The following is a 20,131-nucleotide window of genomic DNA, read 5'->3' on the forward strand; positions in this document are numbered from 1 at the left end:
CAGTTAATTGAATCTCTGGGTTTTGGACTGGTCCTGGCACGTCACCTTGGATTTTGGAAATGTGTTGTGAGCATTTTTTCATAAATGATTCATTAAAGAGACAGTTACATACATGACTTTGTTGGCTTATTGGAGAATTTAAAGAGTTTTCATTGCTTTAAAAGTCATTCTTTTGTTGTGTGATTTCTTCACCTAAAACTCTTAGAGACACAAAGATCTCTCAGCGTAGTGACGTACTGTTGCCACTTGAGCTCCTCTTAAATAACAGCAAATGCAGTGGAGAGGCTTGCCTGCATGATCAGAGGGGAGGACTGCAGGCGTGCTCTTTTCCATTTTAGGAAAAAGACTTTGAAGACTCGGCACAAGCGCTTCAAATGATTCCTCTTGTTGTCCATAACAAGGCCCCGGTAGTAACACAGCGGTATCATGTGTTTCCCTAAACATTAATGCGTAATGTGTTACGTGGATAAAGTTTCCCTGCGGTCAAATCTAGAAAACTTACTCACTGAAACTCAAGTTATGACTCACAATAAACCACTTCCCTACAGACTCTCCATCATTCTCTCCTCGTATGACTTCCCCTTTTTACTCGCACGAGTCGAGGTCGGCTCGATATTCAAATATTTGTTCATCACATTGTATGCGTTGCTCAGCGTGTGTGTGTCTGTTTCCTTAGTAACCTGAATGTCAGCGTCTCCTGTGTAGCGCTAACATTACTATAGAAACGTAGAGAAAAAGAAAACAGATCTATATGAACAGGACCAGGGGAATCAAGTTCACAACTAACTAAACGATAGAATCAAAGAGAAATGTGGGAGATCATAAGGACATATGAAAACTTAATTCAGCACTGCAGAAACAGACAATGTCATGTTTAGTACGGGCTACGCGACAGAGAGCAAATATTCTAAAGAAAGGAAATGGGAATGTGCTTTTATAAGACGTGGACTTCCTGCTGTTATCTTTAGCGACAGTAATGAACGCTAAAGGTCGGCTTCAACATCACATACAAATCTGTGAAGACGTTTCAAGAGGATGTTCTGTGCAGCACCAGATCTGTGTATTGATTTCATTTTTTTTTTGTTCCGATGCACCTGGACACGCCCTCGTTGTGTCTACAGCGGCGTTTATTCAATCCACTTTTTGGCTGCAGTATTAAGTCAGAGAGCTCCGTCTACCTGCTGCCACACCCAAACCCGCGCTGAGCCAACAGGTGGGGCAAAGTCAGACGAGGCAAATCCCTGCTTTTGTGCATGCAGAGTAGTTTTGATGTGAAGAAAAGGGCTTGGCTGTTTACTTTACGAACCTGTACGGTTGAGTCTCATCCTTATCAGATGGACTTCGGCCACAGGGAGACATCAAAGTTGATCTTTTTACAACTGGAAGGTTTGAAAGCTTTCAATCTAAAAACACCATGTGAAGACAGCGTTATAGTAAGTAATTATGTATTCAAAAAACTACAACTTTACTAACACTGATCTTTAACCAGGGCTTTTACTTTACATCTCCTGTACTTCACGGATTTATCATTACGTCTATTCAATGTGAGGATGTAACAAAAAGTGCTTCCCCAAAAGCTTAAGTTACCTCATTCATATTGGATTCAAGCAGCTTGGAGATTGATTATCACAATAGTTGTGGATTCATTTTGTCTTTGTATTAATCAGCTGTTGTGTGAGCATTATGGTCCACATAGGACTTCCTGCCTTGTGCAAAAAAAAAAAAAAATGACAAAGACGACTTATGTAGCATTACATCTTCACCACTAAAGAACGCCCTGCTCATCCGGCTGGGTGGAGCGGTAAAGAAAATGGACGTAGAGAACCAGTCTTGCCGGTGTCACTGACAAAACAGTTCTCCCACACAGGCTCAAGTTTCACAGCCAGCAGCACAGCTGGAGGTGAGACTGGGCACGAGACACCAGACAGACATATATTTCGGTATTAAAGGAATGATGACTACACAAGGCAAACCTATGAACGCAGCTCTGTAGCTCCTGCTGTAGCTTAGGGGCTCGTAGCTACTGTTTTTGACCTGTTTTTCTTTTCTTGTGTTCCTGCCTCCAAGGTTTAGGTTTAGACTTGATTTTACAGCACCTCAAACCACCCACACCTGCTTTTGTCTACAGTCTTAAATTATTTACAAGTCAAATAGTGCTGCAGGGAGAGAAGTTGGCATTCTGGCCCAGCAGCTTGAGGTTTTGCCTCTAGGGGGAAGAGCATGTGTTTGTTGTAATAGTTATGTATATAAACCTGTGTGTGTGTGTGTGTGTGTGTGTGTGTGTGTGTGTGTGTGTGTGTGTGTCGTGCCTTTGGGCTAAACAGGTGTGTCCAGGAAACTGAACTGCAGAGATGGGGCTCCACCTGCTGCTGTGCGTTCTGTCAGTCATGAGGGGGATAACCAAGGACATTCTCACACACACACACACACACACACACACACACACACAAAAAAAAACGTCAACATATTATGAGGTGGAACTGTCCAGTGTTTGTTTCCCCTCCGTCTGCTGCCGTCGCCACCTGAAGCTCAGCTCAGCGGCCCGTCAGTGTGTATTAATAAACCTGACTTCCCGTTACAGTGAGCACTCAGTCAGCCTCATTCCTGAGGCCGTGAAGAAAAAAAAAAGAAAAAAAAAACCTCTGAGTCACCACCCCGTCACACGGCCGAGCCAAGATTCCCCGAGCACCATGGCAACCAAACAGCAAACAGGCCAGAGAAAGTATAGCAGATAAAGCCGGCGCAGGCTGGATTGAGGAATTCTCTCCCACCGCACGTGCGTCAAAAGATCTGCTCCCTTTTGAAACACAATGTAGCTGCCTGGCCTGCTGCTACTTTTTCTTGCCAAGTGGCTGGAGGACTACAAGAAGCACTTTGACATGGGGGATGTCGTAGAAGTGAATAATCAAATTGTTTATTAATGACCTCTCAACACTTGGTTATTCTGGGCCTTTTTATCCAGAGCACACAACAAAGCCGACCTCATCATACACCTCCCGTCAGAGCAAATTTACAAACCACACGTAGACGAGCTCGGGGACAGAGTCACCACTGAGACGTGAGTGAGCACACAAATACACGTCGGCAGAGTTCAGAACGAGCCACATTAAAAGGCACATAAACCGCAAAGTTTGTACATTTTTATTGGTCTTTGCATACACACACACACACACACCTCTGAGCCACACCCACTGACTTCCCCCACATGGACATGCTTTACAGCGATCGTTCAATAATAATGTCAACTTAGTGAAAAGAACAGGAAGGTGCTGATTGAAGTGAAAGCATTCCCTGCCATGTGTGTTCTTACTGTACAGACTGCTGTATCACATCTGAAGATACGCTGAAATTCAGTGTTTTTAAAAAGACATGTGTTGAACGTTGCTCCTCTATTGTCTAAAAACATAATATGTAAAGAACCTCTGAAGGTCTTACATGCTATTAAATGTATTTTGTAAATTTAGTGGAGTCATTTTTTTTTCACCCTATCCTGGGTTAAACTTTGTCAAGACTTTAACACATTCCTCACGTTCTGCCACAGCGTACGGCAGGAGTCTATTCTGCAGACTTTCACCTCTGCAGCCGAGGACAGGGCGATGAAAAAACTCACTCAGACGGCCAACATGACACCTCAGGAAATAGCTGCTATCTATTTACCACAAAAGAGATTCTACTATGTCCATTTAAAACCACAATATACTTTCAATTATTTTTTACCCTGCAACTCACACACACACACACACACACACTCATAGTCTTACTGATTTTTATCCACCTTTATATTAATTTTATTTATACAATTGAATCTTTAAAGATGGAACACAGCTCTAACTTTTGCGCATATGTGGCACAACAAAGAGATGTTTTTGTTAATTTTGTTTATAATAAAAAGACGGGATGTTTAAAATGTTACTACTCCATTTGTGTCACCGCCAAAGATCTGCATACACCTATCATTAATATAATATTATTTTGCTTTGAATTACATTGGTTGTGGAGTTTTTATTTGTGGGGTTTTGTCATTTAATGTAAGGGTGTACACTTTTTGTGTACAATCCTTGTGTGACATCTTTTGGTTCAAATAATCCAAAGAATCCAAGAAACTCAACTAAAACTTAAAACAACGAAACACTGGCTGTTACGTCAAAGCTACATGAGGAAGCGGGAGCTGCTACTGAAAGCTGCCGTATTGTTGCTGTTTGTGCTGCTGTGATAAAAACGTCATGGAGACATCGTCAGTAAACATACTCTCTTCCTCAGGTCGGTTTCGCCCGTTTGTCTTTACTACGTTAACGCAGAGTTTGTTTCCACCAAGGGGAGGGAGTGGCAGAGAGAACTCCCATGATTCCCCGCTGGCCCCGGTGTCAACTTTTGTTATTGTAGTATCGATTGAGTGCCCCCTGGCGGCAGAATCTACATATTATATCTTTAAACAGTCGTTAAAGAAGACAAACATTAAATTCTCTATTTAGTGTTAAATGGGACAGGTTTTAGGGTTTCTTTTCTCCTATATCAAAGTCGACTGAATATTTTTGGATTGTGGAGAGAAAAGAAATGACATATGAGGACAACACTGTGAGTTATAGGAAACACATTTTCCATCTTTGTAGAGCAACTAATCCATTAAAGAGAATATAATCGATTAAGTACGATCTTATCTTTCTCATTAAAGGTTTGGGTTAATGTGTCAAACACTGCAGTGAAAGACACTCTGTCATTATAGAGCAGTAATTCTTGATGAACAGAGCACGCTATGTGTTTAAGGTGGAGCCTGTTTGGCTGGAGGTGTGTAATTTCTCAACACCCCCGAGGGCCTGAAGTGACATAACTGTGCTGTCTAACTGACAAGTCGTACAAACTCAAGCACCAGGAATGTCTTTCACTCCACTAATGTCAGGTACGGCTCCACACACCACACTGCATTCCTGGTAGGAAAATGAGGGTGTTGCACCACCTCCGTTGTACCAAACAAGCAGGTGTGAACTGGAGACAGCCCAGCGCAGAAATGCTAAATTACAGCATTTGGAAGGAACCACATGTTCGGTTGTTTTGATTGCAGCACCGCCTTAACTACAGCTATGAGATGTTTTGGGTACAAGTTAAAATGTAAAAAAATAATAATCTCAAAAGATCAAATTCTGATGGCTCTGGAGCTACATGAATATTTCTTAACTTTAAAAAGGAAAATGAATGTTAAAAAAAACAAGACTGCAGGGAGAGATGTGCCACGGCAAGCACAGGGACATAACATGATGCAATTTAAATGTAGCCATAAATAATGTCACTTGTAATATCCTTATTTAACCTGTGTTGTCATAGCAACAGTGTAATAGAATAACCATTGTGTACAGAGTGGGCCGCAGGGTAAACACTATCGACCTATCATGTGAAGAAGACGCACTCTAACGGCTCAGAAACTTGGCCCGAGTTACAAAGGACTACAAAAGGCTGGGAATTCCCCCAGAAAGGAACCTCACACCAGCGATGTAATTTCAGCCATGCTGTAACACTAGTGAAAGATTTATGGATGGCTCCTTGTGATCCTGCTGACTCTGCATGACGCTTCTTTTAAACCAGTGCTTGTATCACATATTATTAGCTACTCGTCATCTGTACTAAATGCCTACAATGTATTATCCTATATACTAAAATAGACACACAACATGTGCTGTTTGTGAAGCCAACATCTACTCTGTCACATCTCTATGGTAACAAAGCCCCTCCCTTTTAAGCTCCACCCTCACATGCTCCTCCTACCTGGCTTTGAGCTCCATGTGCTCCTCCCTGATCTTGCTCAGCTCCAGCTGCATGCGTGCTCGCTCCTTGGCCACCTGGTCCAGGGTTTTGCGGGCGTCGGCTAGCTCTGCCTCATAAGCCGCCTTGATGCCCGACAAGTCTCGGGTAGTTGATGACTCGGACTCGGTGATGCGCAATCGCAGTACGGCGTTCTCGCTCTCCAGAGAGCGCACCTTGTCGATGTAAGTGGCCAGCCGGTCATTGAGGTTGCACAGGTCGTCCTTCTCCTGCTGCCTGGTGATGCGGGCCGGGGAGACGCCAGCACCACGGCTGGAGCGTTTCTGGCTCGGGGTTTCCATGGTAATAATGGCTCAGAAAGTAGTGTCGAGAGTGTGAGTCACTGTCTGGGGGGAAGGAAGGAGAGAGGAAGAATTAATAAAAACTATAGTGTACGAGCTGCCTTCCTTAGAAACGCAGTGCACCAAATCACAGCTGAATCACTGGTTAAACTTTAATGGAGTTTACACTGAAGAAATGTTCTCATCTTGCACAATCCGGGTGCTGGTCTTGGCAGACTGCCTACAGTGCTGGATCTGCTCACTTTGCTCTATGAAAATTTATTCCAAAGCATGTCTATAAAACTTTTGATATAAAAACGAGCCCGTGCTGTAATCACACTGCATGAGGTCAAAATAAACTCTCAAAGGAAATTATATTTCTGTTTTTCTTGCTTCTTGTGTTACAGGACTCCAGATTTTTAGGGACAGAAAACTTCTATTATTTCCAGAAGTTGTTACAGTTCTCCTTCCCCTTTCCTGCTTTCCGTACTCCTGAAAACATCCCATGTTCACAGTGGCATTACCACGGTAACACACTGTCATAACATATGCCTCACTGTTCTCTCTTGCAGCTCCATCAAATTGTTGTGGGAGCAGTTTATCCACTTCATGCAGCTTACTGTTGAGCAAACATATTTCACACAAACACAAACTCCCACCTCCAGCACACACACGAGGCAATTAAGCACTTTTAGCCAAGGACACCAAAATAAATAAAAACATTTCCCTCCCTCTCTGCTCTCCAGAGTTTTTGGGAAATAGAGGAAAAGACTTCAAAATGCTTCTCACTGTTTCCACGCTGTTCTGCAATGACCATCTTGCTCATAATAAGTAATAAGTATTGACTCATGATATAAATAAATACAGCAGGATGTCCTGATAAGGACAAACATCCACGGTTTGGCTGTTTAGATTTGTGCGGGAGATTATATGAATAAATGAGAACCTCCCAACAGTCTTGGCACTGAAGATGCATTTTTTCTTTTATATAATAACAGGGTTTTTTGTTTTTTTTAAATAAGAGGTACAACAAACTTTTTGAAATCTCTAAAGAGCTTATATATCCTAAACAATAAATGTGTTTCAGCACATTTGTTTTTTTCAATGTCTTTCACTATACATTGAAACCCCTTAAATAGCATCTTAAATAAATAGTAATTTTTAGTTAATATTCCAGCTGAGGCTAAACAGGTGTGACTTAATCATTCTATTTTTTTTTTTAGCAGCTGCTCCATTAGGGAACCTAACAGCTCTCCCACTGAGTGGCGGGAAAAGATCCTCCAGTTTGGTGTGGCTGTGGGCGTACGCACCAAACTTTGCCATCCATCCCCTCACCGCCCATTACCAGAAGTGCACGCAGGGACATGCACGCCCATGGGTAGGAAGCACGCCCATGGGTGGGATGGCACACACACACACACACACACACACACACATGCATGCACATGATGCGTGCACACACGCCCACAGGAGCAAAACCCATACAGTCCCAAGTACTCTCTGGGCTAACTCTGAATAAATGAAGCATCCATTTAAGCTCCTAAAATGAGGCGAGCATGCACAGGTGCTGCCTGCTGCTCCACTCTTCAGCAACAGTACAATGAGCTCCAACTTTTAAAAGTTACAAAGTTATGCCAAACCACTCCCTGACAAAATGAAAATGAAAATAACTCTGAGTTGACTGAACAGGTCAAATAAGCACTGTACCATATTTATAACAGTGTCACTGACGGGCAGAGTAACCAACATAAAAAGTCTCACAGGGAGACAGAAAAACTCTCTGAACCTTACCTCAGTTGTATGAGAACCTCTCGACTGCAGCCTGCTGAAGGTACTAAAAAAAAGTGCAGGACCTTTCTAGAAGTTTATCTACTGCTGAGAGAGTGTGTGTGCGCCGTACCCTAAAGGAGTGTAGAGATGAGGATCCGTTGAATAATGCTGCCTTGCTCTCTGCTAGTGGGTGTGTGCGCCCTTGGCTCGTGCCCTGAACTGCTCTCCTGGCTGTCGCTCACTGCACATGTACCTACTGCTGAAGAGAGAGAGAGAGGGCGGGAGCAGCAGAGAGGGAAGGGTAGGGCTGCTGGGAGGAGTCAGGCTAGACTGACTCAGGAGTGTGTGTGTGTGTGTGTGCGCGCGTGTGTGGACTCTGTGTGGACACACACAGAGCAGCTGCTGAGCTTTATCTCTCCCTGCACTGGCCCTATCTCTTCCTTTCTCATTTCACTCAGACAGAGCCGTCGCAGACAGACTGACCTCAGCTGCTGGTGCAAGCGCTCTGTCAATAAAACGCAGTGACACTGATGATACTGAACAGCTCCCAGGTGGGTGAAAGTGTGTGAATGTGCAGATCTCACCCTGCGCCTACCTGCTGCTATGAAGAACACATTGTAAGGCGGCTTTTCTGGTGAGAACAAATGTGACCGCCAACTTTAGAGCAAATAGCTGGAAGCAGACTTTCTGTTTCTATTTTAGAAAAGCCAACGAAAAAGTCCTCCCTGACCTTGGCACACACAAACGCACAACAAGACAAGGTAATAATAACAAACCCAGAGTGCAGGCAATTCTTTTATCACCTCAAAGCGGGGTTCAGGTGTTATCCATGGCAAGAAAAATAGCATGTCAGGAGGCTCAGCCACTGAATCCAAGGAGGAAATAGTCCACAATTATTCTGCGTTACATCCCCAGTGTTTAAAGAATAATTCCCACGAGTCATCTTGAACGTCTGAAGGTCTGACAATCAAACCAACTTCATTCTGGTCTTATATTTGTCTCCTCTGGGTGGAGTTAATGGCATCACAGGTCCAATCAAGTTCTGATGCATGGAGGAAAAGACGTGTTCAGTGTGTGTGTATGCAACTCCTCACCATGGAAATGGAGGTTAGTCTATTTTTGTGTATGTGTGTGTGTGTGTGTGTGCATGTGTGTGTGGTTAAACAAGGGGCAAGACAGCGTCTCTGTTTTTGGGCATGGGGCAGGCTCGGGGAGTATCCTGGCTTCACTGTGGCCTTCCAGTGGAAAGGAGCCGTCAGAGTCTGAAGCTGCCTCTCTGAGTCACACATCCCCTCTACAAATGGCCTTCTTCAGCCTCCGCCTCGTCTCTATCTCTCTTTTGACTTTTCCATCTAAGGTTTTTAGCCCTTGCTTCCATGGAAGTTGCACAAAGAATGCCTGGCTGGCAGCCCAATCATCTTTCTTCAACAAGCTTTTTTTTTTTAACAATTCAAAGATTTTCTTTCCTTTGCTTGTTTGTTCTCACAAACAATGATTAAAATTATATAAATGCTTTTATGTTGAAACAGGATCCCTGAAGCAAAGCATCTGACTTGCTTCCAGGTAAAACAACTAATAGGTAGGGGGTTTATCATCACTGAAACAGTGATTTCAACCTTCTGATTAAAAGTCACATATTATGCAAAATACAATAAACCATGTAAAAACACTAATATGTGTCCCTAGTCTGTCTATAAACCATCCTCTCCATCTCTTGCCTGCTCCACTTTTCAGAAAATGTGTGCTCAAACAGGCCGTTTGGAGATTTTCCCTTTGTGACATCACAAAGGGCAGTAACCCCTCCCTAGCCAAACTAAAATATTTTTTTTAATTTTCACATTTTCTAAACTTAACAAGTGATCATTACAAACATAGGAAAACTAAACTAAAAGTTGAAAAAGAAAGATAATGAAAAATCTTAAATTATATTAGATTTTTTTTTTTTTGGCATTTGTGCCTTTTACTGATGGTGCAGCTAAGGTAGTCATGCATCAAAGGGCCAGAGCCAGAGCCAGGGCCAGGGGTTGAACCTGCGGCCGATGCATAACGGACTGTACTGTAGCCTCTGTATGAGGGGGGCCTGCTGTAGTGACGGAGCTAAACCGGTGCCACTCTCAAAGAACTTAAAAAATAAGAGGTTCTTTTTTTTCCCTAAAAGGAAGTTAGACCTACATTTAAATACATGATTACAGATACTTATTCCAGTTGTCTTTCCTTGAGGACTATCTTTACAGAAGAGAACTGATACAGATGTATCTTTCAGGATCAGGATGTACATGAGGTCACAACCTTGAATCTGTCAACATTATAAGGTCAGTAAATCCTAAAGCCTGAGAAGTCATTTGGGTGAAATCGGAAGAACTTCCCCGATGCGTTCAAGAGACCAGAGAGAAACCGAAAACCCCGATAATAACTCCTCCAAGAGGCACTAGATAGATAGATAGATAGATACTTTATTGATCCCGAGGGAAATTCAAAAATCTACAAGGAATGTTTTATACGTCTGTAACCAATTATCATTTTCATCACTTTTCAGACAATGGCGACGAAAAAAACTTCCCATGCTCGCAAAATTCAATAAAAACCTAAATCTTTAAAATTCCACGTTTTTGTTCACGGTTAATTCAAAACAATAAACCATCATTTTGTAACTACCAAAATGCTTCTCCCAAATACGTTGGAGCTTCCAGCTGCCTGTCAGACACACAGTTGGGATCTGAATCCCAGAGGCACTCATCAAGTACACAGACAGGAGCAGACATGACAGACTGTGATGCAACTCACCAGACAAGGCAGGTAGTGAACAATGTGTTAGCAGTCAGCCTTCTTCCTGTCCCTGTTTCACTCCTCGTCTCTCCTTCCTTCCTCTCTCTCTCTCTCTCTCTCTCTCTCTCTCTCTGCTCTCATGACATTCCAGGCGGGCAGCAACAAACAAGGCGTGCCTGTTGTGCAATCTTGATGTTTTATTTCTCTATCAGGAGCCACTCTCTTGCTTCTCTCTCGGTAGAAAAAAGAGCAATGGCATAGAAGAATTTCAGTGCATGAAAATAAATCCATTATGAGAGGCTATAGCAGGCTAGTAGTACGAACAGTGCAACCATTAGAAAAAACTTGAGGGACAGCTTGCACTAATATGTTTCATCTCTTGTCTTCCCTTTCTTTAGTGTACGTATTTCATGTCTTGATCATTTCTCTGATAACGGGACTGAACACGATGATAAGGTTGTGTGATCTGATTGATATCCGAAGAATTCATCTTTCCTGTAACCGACCAACATAGCCACTAAGTTACTACACAGGGAGACTGTTACCACCGTTAGTTATTCTAAGGCTGCTCTCACTGTGTTATCTCTTCCATTCAAGAGATCAATGTGTGCACTTCTGCATTAATCATTATTTAAAGAAAAACTGTGTCTCTGTCCAACACTAAGAGTCTGATAAGCTTTGGACAAAGTTAAAGATATATACTGTGTACGTCTGCGTTCTTTGATACTTTGTTTTCTCAAAGAGAGTCTTAATAAAAGTGTGACACTCTCTTTATACTTCCACACAAACAACAGAGACAATGAAGGCAAACAATAGCTGCTCTGTGAGACTTGGTGTTGCTTATTATGCAAATTATTCTCAACGTGATCACGGCAGCCTGTAGTCTTATGTAAATTAATTGGATCATTTTACATAAAGTCCAGGAAATGTAGAATAAATATTGACTGGAGACACAGAGAGTTGTCTGAGATGGGTTCTTGGGTGGGTCATAACAGAAAACCATGGACGAGGGAGGATCAGAGACTTGTCTAATTACTTCAGGAAGTCACTGTCCCCTGGAGGCGATTGAGGAAACTGTTCATGGGAGAAAATACTGACATACAGGTCAGGGCAGCTGTGGCTCAGTGGCAGAGTAGGTTGTCTTTCAACTGGAGGGTCTGGGGTTTAATCCCCAGCTCCTGTAGGGCACATGTCCCATGTGTCCCAGGAAAGACACTTTACCCCACTTTACCAAAGATTTCTGTTAAAGGAGGTTGTTAGTACTGTGCTCATGATGGATTCATGTTGGGTCTTTGTAAATAAAGATGGATTGATTGAATGAAGCGCTGTGCAAGCTCAAGTTCATTCACCATCTACTGTTTGATTTTTAGAATCCTTATATGAGATGCTGCATTGATAAACAATCTCACATCTGGAGATTTTTTGTTGCTGTAGGCCTCTCATGCACTTAGTTTCTCATTGATAAAATCACAGAGTGAGGCAGCAATCAGTGGCTAAAGGTTACGAAGACACCTCGTTATTTAAAGAACAACTCTGAAGTAACTGTTCTTGAATTATTTCCCTTTCTGAGTTACAATGTGCTTACGTTTCTCAGAATAACATCTACTGGGAATCCAGTATTTTGATGTCGCCTCATTGTCTCTTTAGTCATCCTGTAGCCAGCCATCGCATCACATAATATCAGTGAAGCTGGTCTTATCGGCACAGATGATCCTGACAGGTCAGAGTTAGGTTTGTGTCTGAACGGCAAAGATCTAAGTTGCCTGCATGAAGTCGATAATCTAATAGCAATAACCATCTGGTAGCTGGACAGCACTTCCTGAGCACTGCCGAGGCACCCTTGAGCAAGTCACCGAACCCCCCAACTGCTCTGGTGTGCTCCGTGCGTATAGCAGCCCCACTTTGACATCTCTCCATTAATGCATGTCCACAGGTCCTTTGTGTGTGATTCAGGCCTGTGTGTGTGAGAAACATATCTCTTAAATATCAGAGTGTAAAACCAGGGATTAATACAGTATATCAAAATTAAAATTAAAATCATCTATGAGACATAAAGACACGAGTCTCTCTGCAAACCCAATCCAAAATCAAAATTACAAATACATTGAAAGTGCCATTGAAAAATAAAGCCATCATAAATCAGAATGGCCGACTTTAGAACAAATGAATAAATAAATTATGTTATAGGATTTTTTTTCTTTTAAATCATGTTTATATTTTAATCTTGGCTTCTTCAAATGTACTGTGGAGTTGTGAAAGGCATTATTAAGTCTTATCTCATCTTTAAAAATACATTTCATACAGGTGTTAGTTCTTTTTTGTATTATTATCTTGAATTTAAGAAGTGACTTGTTTGAATACATTGATTTAGAAAACTAATAAAGTGCTATTATAGCATTTGAATTACACTGAGGGCAAAGTTTAGAGTAGCTTAACATGATAATGAAATACTGAAGTGAAGTACATTTACCTCAAAGTACTTCAGCTGCATTGTACCACAGTCTGCTCTCTCGCTCTCTCTCTCCCCCTCTCTCTCTCTCCCCCCCTCTCTCTCTCTCGCTCTCTCTCTCTCTCTATGAATGATACTGCAGCGCTCTCACTGCGCCTCTCTGGCGCCCCCTGTCGTCCCTGCTGCACACAGTCACACGTCAAGTCATTCACAAGCACAGAAAGCTGCTACAGCGCCCTCTACCGACTCACACAGTAAATGAAAACTGGTGGGTGACGATAACCATAAACAAGGGTCACAGAGTTCATAAATCGGTTCAACAGTCTTTCTGTCTGTCTCGCTTTATGACATATGAAATAAAAACCGTCAACACATCATGAACCATTTAAACAAATGTTACAGTGAGAAATGTTCCCCCAACAGTCTCCTACCTTCTGTCTTTGCACAGGAAATTAGCTTTTCTGCACTCGGTTAAAACATGTCCCTGTCCCTTTTCACGGTCGCCATTAACCTTTATCAATGACGACAGTCCGGTTAATCACGATATTACCCACGGGGTCGCTTTTTCTGTTTAGGAAAAAAAAGAGAAGTAGGTGAGGGGGAAACTCCTCAGAGCCAGCAGTGAGCAGCCACCTGCAAATCAACACACTTGATTAGGCTGTCAATCTCTGCTAATTACAATGCGGCCTATTGGCGCCACCTGGCGGCGACAATTAACGTTTTTATTGGGATTATTTGTAGCTGGTGGTGGTTTCCAGAGAAGGCATGCAAGCATTGGGATGAAATAAATAAATAAATAATTGAAAATTCAGCATTGGGATATTACAACGCTTCAGAAATCCCAACAAATTTGACACAGATCATGACTACATTTTAAGGCAGCAGCAGCCTCGCTTTACAATCCAGATACCTGCTATCAGGATCAATGCACGTGGCGCTGTAAAGTAAATACAACAGCTGTGTTCATTTCACTCGGGACCCCCCAGAGAGCCCTCGGGGGCCCCTGCGACTCCATGGACCGCACTTTCTTTTTGGCAAGGATTGTTACAGTGACCTTAGCCGCAGTTTCACATGAATTGATAATTTAATTAAACTGGCAGCCAGGATTGCATACAACCATTCCTCAAGGCAACTATACCAGCATGACTGCCACTATCAAGCTGTACAGATGGCCCGGTTGAATAGTGCCGTCACTTTAATTCCCTGTGATCCCAAACTCATTCTATGACACACTCACACACACAAAAAAAAAAAAAAACACAATAATTAAAACAACTGAACTGTGCTGCTGGAGATATCTTACCTGGCTCTTCCATGTGACTGCTTATCATTATGCAACAGCTGAACCTGAATTGTACATGACCTATGTTACGGAGCTGTAAATGCTTTGTTTACATTCATAACGTTCATAAATGATGGAACAGGACTGAGGGGTCATTTGAAGGCATCATGATCTCGGAGGAAAATATGGGCCGAGAAAGTCGCCCCACCCACTGTGATTGTGCCTACTGTGGCACTAAAACTGTACCTTCAGGGCAGGATTAGTTCATCATGTGCAATGATTGTATAATCCAACTCACAAAGATACACTGATTTTTTTTTTCCATGTTGCGGTATAAATGGCACCTTTCTAATGTCCTGTGGAGACCACCAAACCAACACAGATTTCTTTGGGAAAGCAGGAGTAATATGTACACAAAGAAATTATCTAAACAGTAAGTTTATTTCAGACCTTGTGGTCCAAAAGACCACTCTCTGAACAACTATCAGTAATGAAAGAAGAATTCAGATCCTTTGAAAGGGTAACAGAAACTCTCCAATAGAAAGAAAAGTTCTCTAATTAGACTCTCAGAGTGTAAGGTTATCTGCTGATGAGTTCATATCAGCCGTTTAATGCTATCACTGGTCACGCTGAAGATAATTTTATTTATTAAGTTAGCTCAATTCAATGTCCTTCAGTTCATTTTATTCAGAGGGGTTATCGGGGACAGGATGAAAAGTGGAGATAGTGTGGTAAAAAGTAAAAGTCTGATCATTTACAGGTTGTTTTATTCTGAGCTCACCCTTTATGTTCTTCATATTGGCGACTGGGTTGTTAAAGAAATAATGAAGAGTTTTTGGATTTAAGTGGATTGTTCTTCTTTTCCGCATGAGACCATCGAGGGATAAATCACAGACAAAGTCATGGTACAAGATGATGGCTGCAGCAGAAGCCTCCAACGCGACACAAAGAAAAGACATATGATGAAACCATAAAAGAAACATTGAGAACATATATGCACTTTTATGCTGTAAGCCTGTTATTGACAACATTGGGGAACCCTTTTCCTTTAAAAGCAGTAACACAGTGATGTTCTTATAATCCTAACGTCTTTCACATGAAAACTTTGATGACTCTTTCTTCACCAGGAGGATCCTTTTCCCCCACCATTACTGTGTGACGCTCGCTGCCCTACCTTTTATAGTTCGGCTTCGACTAATCTTCGGTCTCCCTTGTTCCTAAGAGAGGAATCAGCTCGCCAGATTCAGAGCATCTGGGCCTGTTGCTCTCAGGGCATCAAGGCCCAACAACCGCAGTGTGACTCTGCCTCTCTCTCTCTCTTATTCCACCTGGACTCATCCCGGCATCTTATACACCTCTTTGCACCCTTTAGCTTCACAACATCCCACCCTCCATGATGCCACACATCCACATTCACACTACTCACTTTACTGACGGACACACTCCATGTTCGGAGGTATCATTCCAATTGTTTACTTTCTTACAATCAATAATTATTATTTGCAGGTATTAAAGGGCCCTTGAGCCAGGCTATGACAGTGGAAAAACACCAAAGTGAAAAAAGAGAATGAAACAAACCACTCAGTTGTGTTTATGTGAGCGCTGGTGTCCATATTTTTTATTTCCCTTTGGCGCCAGTTGACACATCCAGCTTGTTGCAGGTTTCTGCTCACTGATGCTGAAGGCTGCACTTCCCTCGCTATTTTATAAACTTTATTGTCCAATATTGAGGAAACTGGTTCAAATATTAACATGCAAAGTGTTAAATATAAGAACTTAATGTTTTTGTAGCTGCTAAATCAGTGTCTTACAAAGCAGCCGATGTCCCTTTGAGATGTATTGGAGTACTAAGCAGCGGCAGACGTATTCAGATCCTTTAATAAGTGAAAGCAGAAATACCTTCATCTTGATGTAACAGCCCTTGAAGAAAAGGTTTGGATAGAGACACCAAAAAAGCATCAAGAGATCTCAGAGGCAAAACGACCAATCTGGTTTTTTGGGAGGCTTTTTATGCCTCCATTGGAGAGACAGGGCAGTGGATAGAGTCAGAAAACCGGTGCAAACAAGGAATGACATCCGGGAAAGGAGCCACAGGTTGTGTTTGAACCCGGGTCGCCCGTATTCAAGGACTTTAGTCTGTGCATATGGGGCGTGTGCACTATCCATTCTGCCAAAGACCATTGTGTGTGATTATTGTATGAATAAAACTGCATCGATGTGGTAGATGTTTTAATGTTGGAGTTGGCAAAAATGTAAATATTGTCCCTTTTTTCAAATGCTTGGTCCTTTAAAATTAAATATTGTATTTAGTTTTATCAATGGATCGTATCTTTAAATTGTCAAGTGAATCTTCAAACAGAGAGCAGTTAAAGAAATGTTGCGGGGGCGCTGGTGGCGCAGTGGTTGGTGCGCGCGCCCCATGTTGTGGAGGCTGTGGTCCTCCGGGCGGGCGGGCCAGGCTCGAGTCACACCTGTGGCTCCTTCTTCCGCATGTCGTTCCCCGCTCTCTCTCTCTCTCTCTCTCTCTCTCCCTGATTTCCAACTCTACTCAAAGAAATGTTGTGGGCACAATATTTTTACCTGAAATGGAGTGGAGTCGACATGAAAGTTAGGCACAAATATGTGAACATTATACTTATGGACTGCAGCTGAATAGATGTATCAAGCTGCTTTAAATGAATGATATTTAGCAGCATCAAAACGAAGAAGAACACGTCTAATAGCACTTGTGTAAATGCATTGATTTGTCATTGCTCATGACGCTTGTCCAGAGAAACATAAATAGTTGTCCTATCAACTTCAGTGTTAAAAGGTTATTGACGTAGCTACGCCTGATTTCCCAAACTAATATTTGTACATATAAATTAACCTCGGAGCATTTGACTTCTGCAATCAGGTGTGAGAGGGTTCAGTTGGAACAAGCCATCATAATTCAGTGACAGCATCAAATGGGACCCGATCAGTCATTTTGCAGTGTGATACAGATCCTGTGACTTAATCCTCCAGCGGCTTAAAACATGCAGACTTACATTGTGTACAGTGAAAAGCAGATATCTGAAGCAGCTGACCGTCTGCATTACATTCTACATAATCTATATAACGAGGAGCAAATACCAGGGAGAAAGTGAAGTCCCCGGCAGGACGCCTGAGTTCAAAGCTCCCTGTGACACGGCTGAGATCACCAGCATACGGGAAGCAAGCAGTGAGGTGAGCCTTACTCATCACTAGGCGTGTCACTGGCGCTACAGCATCAATGTGATTAGAGAGGCGGGGGGTGGGTGAGGGGGGGGGAGGAGGAACGGGTTATGGTGAGGAGAGGGGGATGAGAGTGAGAAGAGAGATGACCTAATACCCGTAAAAAGCAATGAAGTCATTCTACCTGACTCATATTCCCAGCTGACAGCAGCTCTCCCAATCACAACATCCCAGAGCATGCGAGTGTGTGTGTGTGTGTGTGTGTGTGTGTGTGTGTGTGTGTGTGTGTGTGTGTTGTCAAAAGGGCGAGGTGAGAGTGTGTTTGCATGTCTGTATGTGTGTGTGTGTGTGTGTGTGTGTGTGTGTGTGTGTGTGTGTGTGTAGCTTCATCTACATGTGAGTGTTTCACAGCAAGTGAGGAGACGCTGAACTTGCCTTTTTTTTAAGTGTGTGTACAAGGTTAAAAAAAAAAAAGTGTTCAAGGATAGGAAATAAGTCCTGACATGTTTGTCACATCAACTGATTCACAGCATGCATTTTTTGACATGTGAAATATGGGGTGTAAATCGCAAGATTCATCAGTTTATGATGACATCATTTCTTTATAAAAGGATCAGTTTCAGCTCAAAAGTCTGTGAAGATTATAAACACACGTGTGTCACGAGCATGTTCACCTCTATCACTTCCATTTCTATCAACTCGTAATAAAAATCTAAAATATGGAAATAATTTCATTACTGGGCCTTTCAAAAAGATCTACTTATAAATATAAAGGAAACAGCTACACCGTGTTAACAATGGGCTGATGCATTAGCTGGTGTTTCTTGAAGATGTGTTTGATCATTGAATCAAAAGTTATTCTGTGGCAGTTTATCTCAGCATATTTGCACCACCCACCACTTCACTATTGTCTCGTTTAGCCCTGTGCATATTAGTCTTTGCTTCTTTTTTTGTAAAGAGATTTAACGGTGTACTTTTTGGACATAAAGAGCACAGTTCAAGTCAAATTCCTTGTGTGTGCGAACATACCTGGACAGTAAAGCTGATTCTTATGTATCACTGTGTATCATTTCAACCCTAATAAACAGCAGGATGAAATAATAAGCTTGACTAAATTTGTCAAGAAGTGACTTTGATGACTAATGATTCATTTACCAAGCCAACATCCACTGGTTCCACCTTCTCAAAAGAGAGAATGTTTCAGCTCTAATCTCTCCGTCATTTCAAAAGAATCAATAATGAAAATAATCACTTGCTGTTCCCCTAAAAAGCAGACCAAGTTGGGGATGAGGCGACACGCTCGTTTTCTGACTCAAACAGACAGTTGTTTTCTGTAAGAGTGTTTTTCTGCGTCACACTGCTCACTGAACAAATCCCAGTGACAAGAAGAGAAGGAATCAGCATCCCCATTTGGACTGATTCCAATGTGGAATGAAAAAAATTTGAGCTGAATTACATCGAATCGGGTGATGAATTTCTATGATTTTTCTCATTTCTTGAAATCATCAGCAATGACTCATCCCTTCACAGAGTCTCTATGTCAAGTCTTGTCTTAAATTATTCAAAGACAGTCTGGTTTTTAGAGTCTGTGAGAATAACATACACATGCTGTAGAGCTCCCCCCTTTTAGTTTGTGATACAAGTGGAGCTCGGAGAAATGATTTCTGCTGACTTAATCCCGAGTTCGGGACGAGAAGGCCTCATTATGTGGGTCCCGTCATGGCAGACACTAACTGAAGAAGCTGAGGGGTTTTAACTAAAAAAAACACTCTGCTGATTTAAGTCTGATGAGGTTTCTACATTTGAAATGCACCACAACACTTTTCCAACTTCTTGTCTCTGTTTTGAAAAACTTGTTTTGTCATGTTTAGTTTGATCGTACCATGTTCAGTCTGTCTGGAAGTACACATGCTGATGCTGATGCTGCTGCCAGGGAAAGGGAAAAAAAGTGGGAGAAAAGTACTTCAAACAACAAATAAACAAATAAAGTAAAATACAGGAGGGGAAAACCCCTGGCACACAATAAGGCCTCTCTTTTCACTGAGTGTTTGTTCAGCTGATGGACTTCAGGGCTCCCGTCAGCCTACGAGCGCAGGATGTAGTATCATTTGCATGAGGTCTTACATCATCCCTGAGAGCCCGTTCACTGTGGCATCAGCACGTGGTGCTTAGCCAACATTTCCCTTTGTGCTCGCAGAAGCCTCATTCAAGTGACAGCGGGGCACCAGAAAAGTCTTGAAAAGGACATCTGGTCGTGGAAGTCAAAGGGATGTCCTTTAGGGATTCTCAGACATGTCTTTACAGCCTATTAAGTCTGTCTCTTCTGGAGGACAGCATACTGTCCATATAGGTAAGAGATATGTGCTGGGATTCGTAGGTTGGTATGTTTTTTTCCTGTTGCAGAGAAAACCACAGCACCTCCCCGACGATGCCAGTCAGCCTTTCATCAGGAGGGGGGGGGGGGGGGGGGGGGGGGGGGGGGGGGACAGCACTACTGTGACGGCCAGATGGTCAAGATCATTGAGTTTTTTATGTGCAAGTAACATGACCTCAGCACTCTGGGTTTCACAAGTATCCTGTCGCCAACACACACAC

General features: G+C 42.4%; 1 protein-coding gene across 6 annotated transcripts in view; it reads right to left on the reverse strand.

The window, feature by feature from the left end:
* The window catches only part of LOC132983591 (lamin-A-like), a 39,690-nt gene extending 26,042 nt beyond the window's left edge, over positions 1-13,648 (reverse strand). Inside the window, exons 1-2 of one of the 6 annotated variants that reach the window (XM_061049964.1) lie at positions 13,491-13,648; positions 5,758-6,140 (exon numbers count right to left, since the gene is read on the reverse strand). In XM_061049964.1, coding sequence (XP_060905947.1) covers positions 5,758-6,095 — 338 coding nt within the window. In that variant the 5' untranslated portion in view covers positions 6,096-6,140; positions 13,491-13,648. Of the gene's footprint in view, positions 1-5,757; positions 6,141-7,865; positions 8,186-10,628; positions 10,709-13,490 lie in introns of those variants that run through there. The other 5 variants (XM_061049965.1, XM_061049966.1, XM_061049962.1 and 2 more) reach the window with 5 other exon arrangements.
* Positions 13,649-20,131: the final 6,483 nt, after the last annotated feature.

The sequence above is a fragment of the Labrus mixtus genome, chromosome 11 (genome assembly GCF_963584025.1).
Source record: "Labrus mixtus chromosome 11, fLabMix1.1, whole genome shotgun sequence".
Lineage (NCBI taxonomy): Eukaryota > Metazoa > Chordata > Actinopteri > Labriformes > Labridae > Labrus > Labrus mixtus.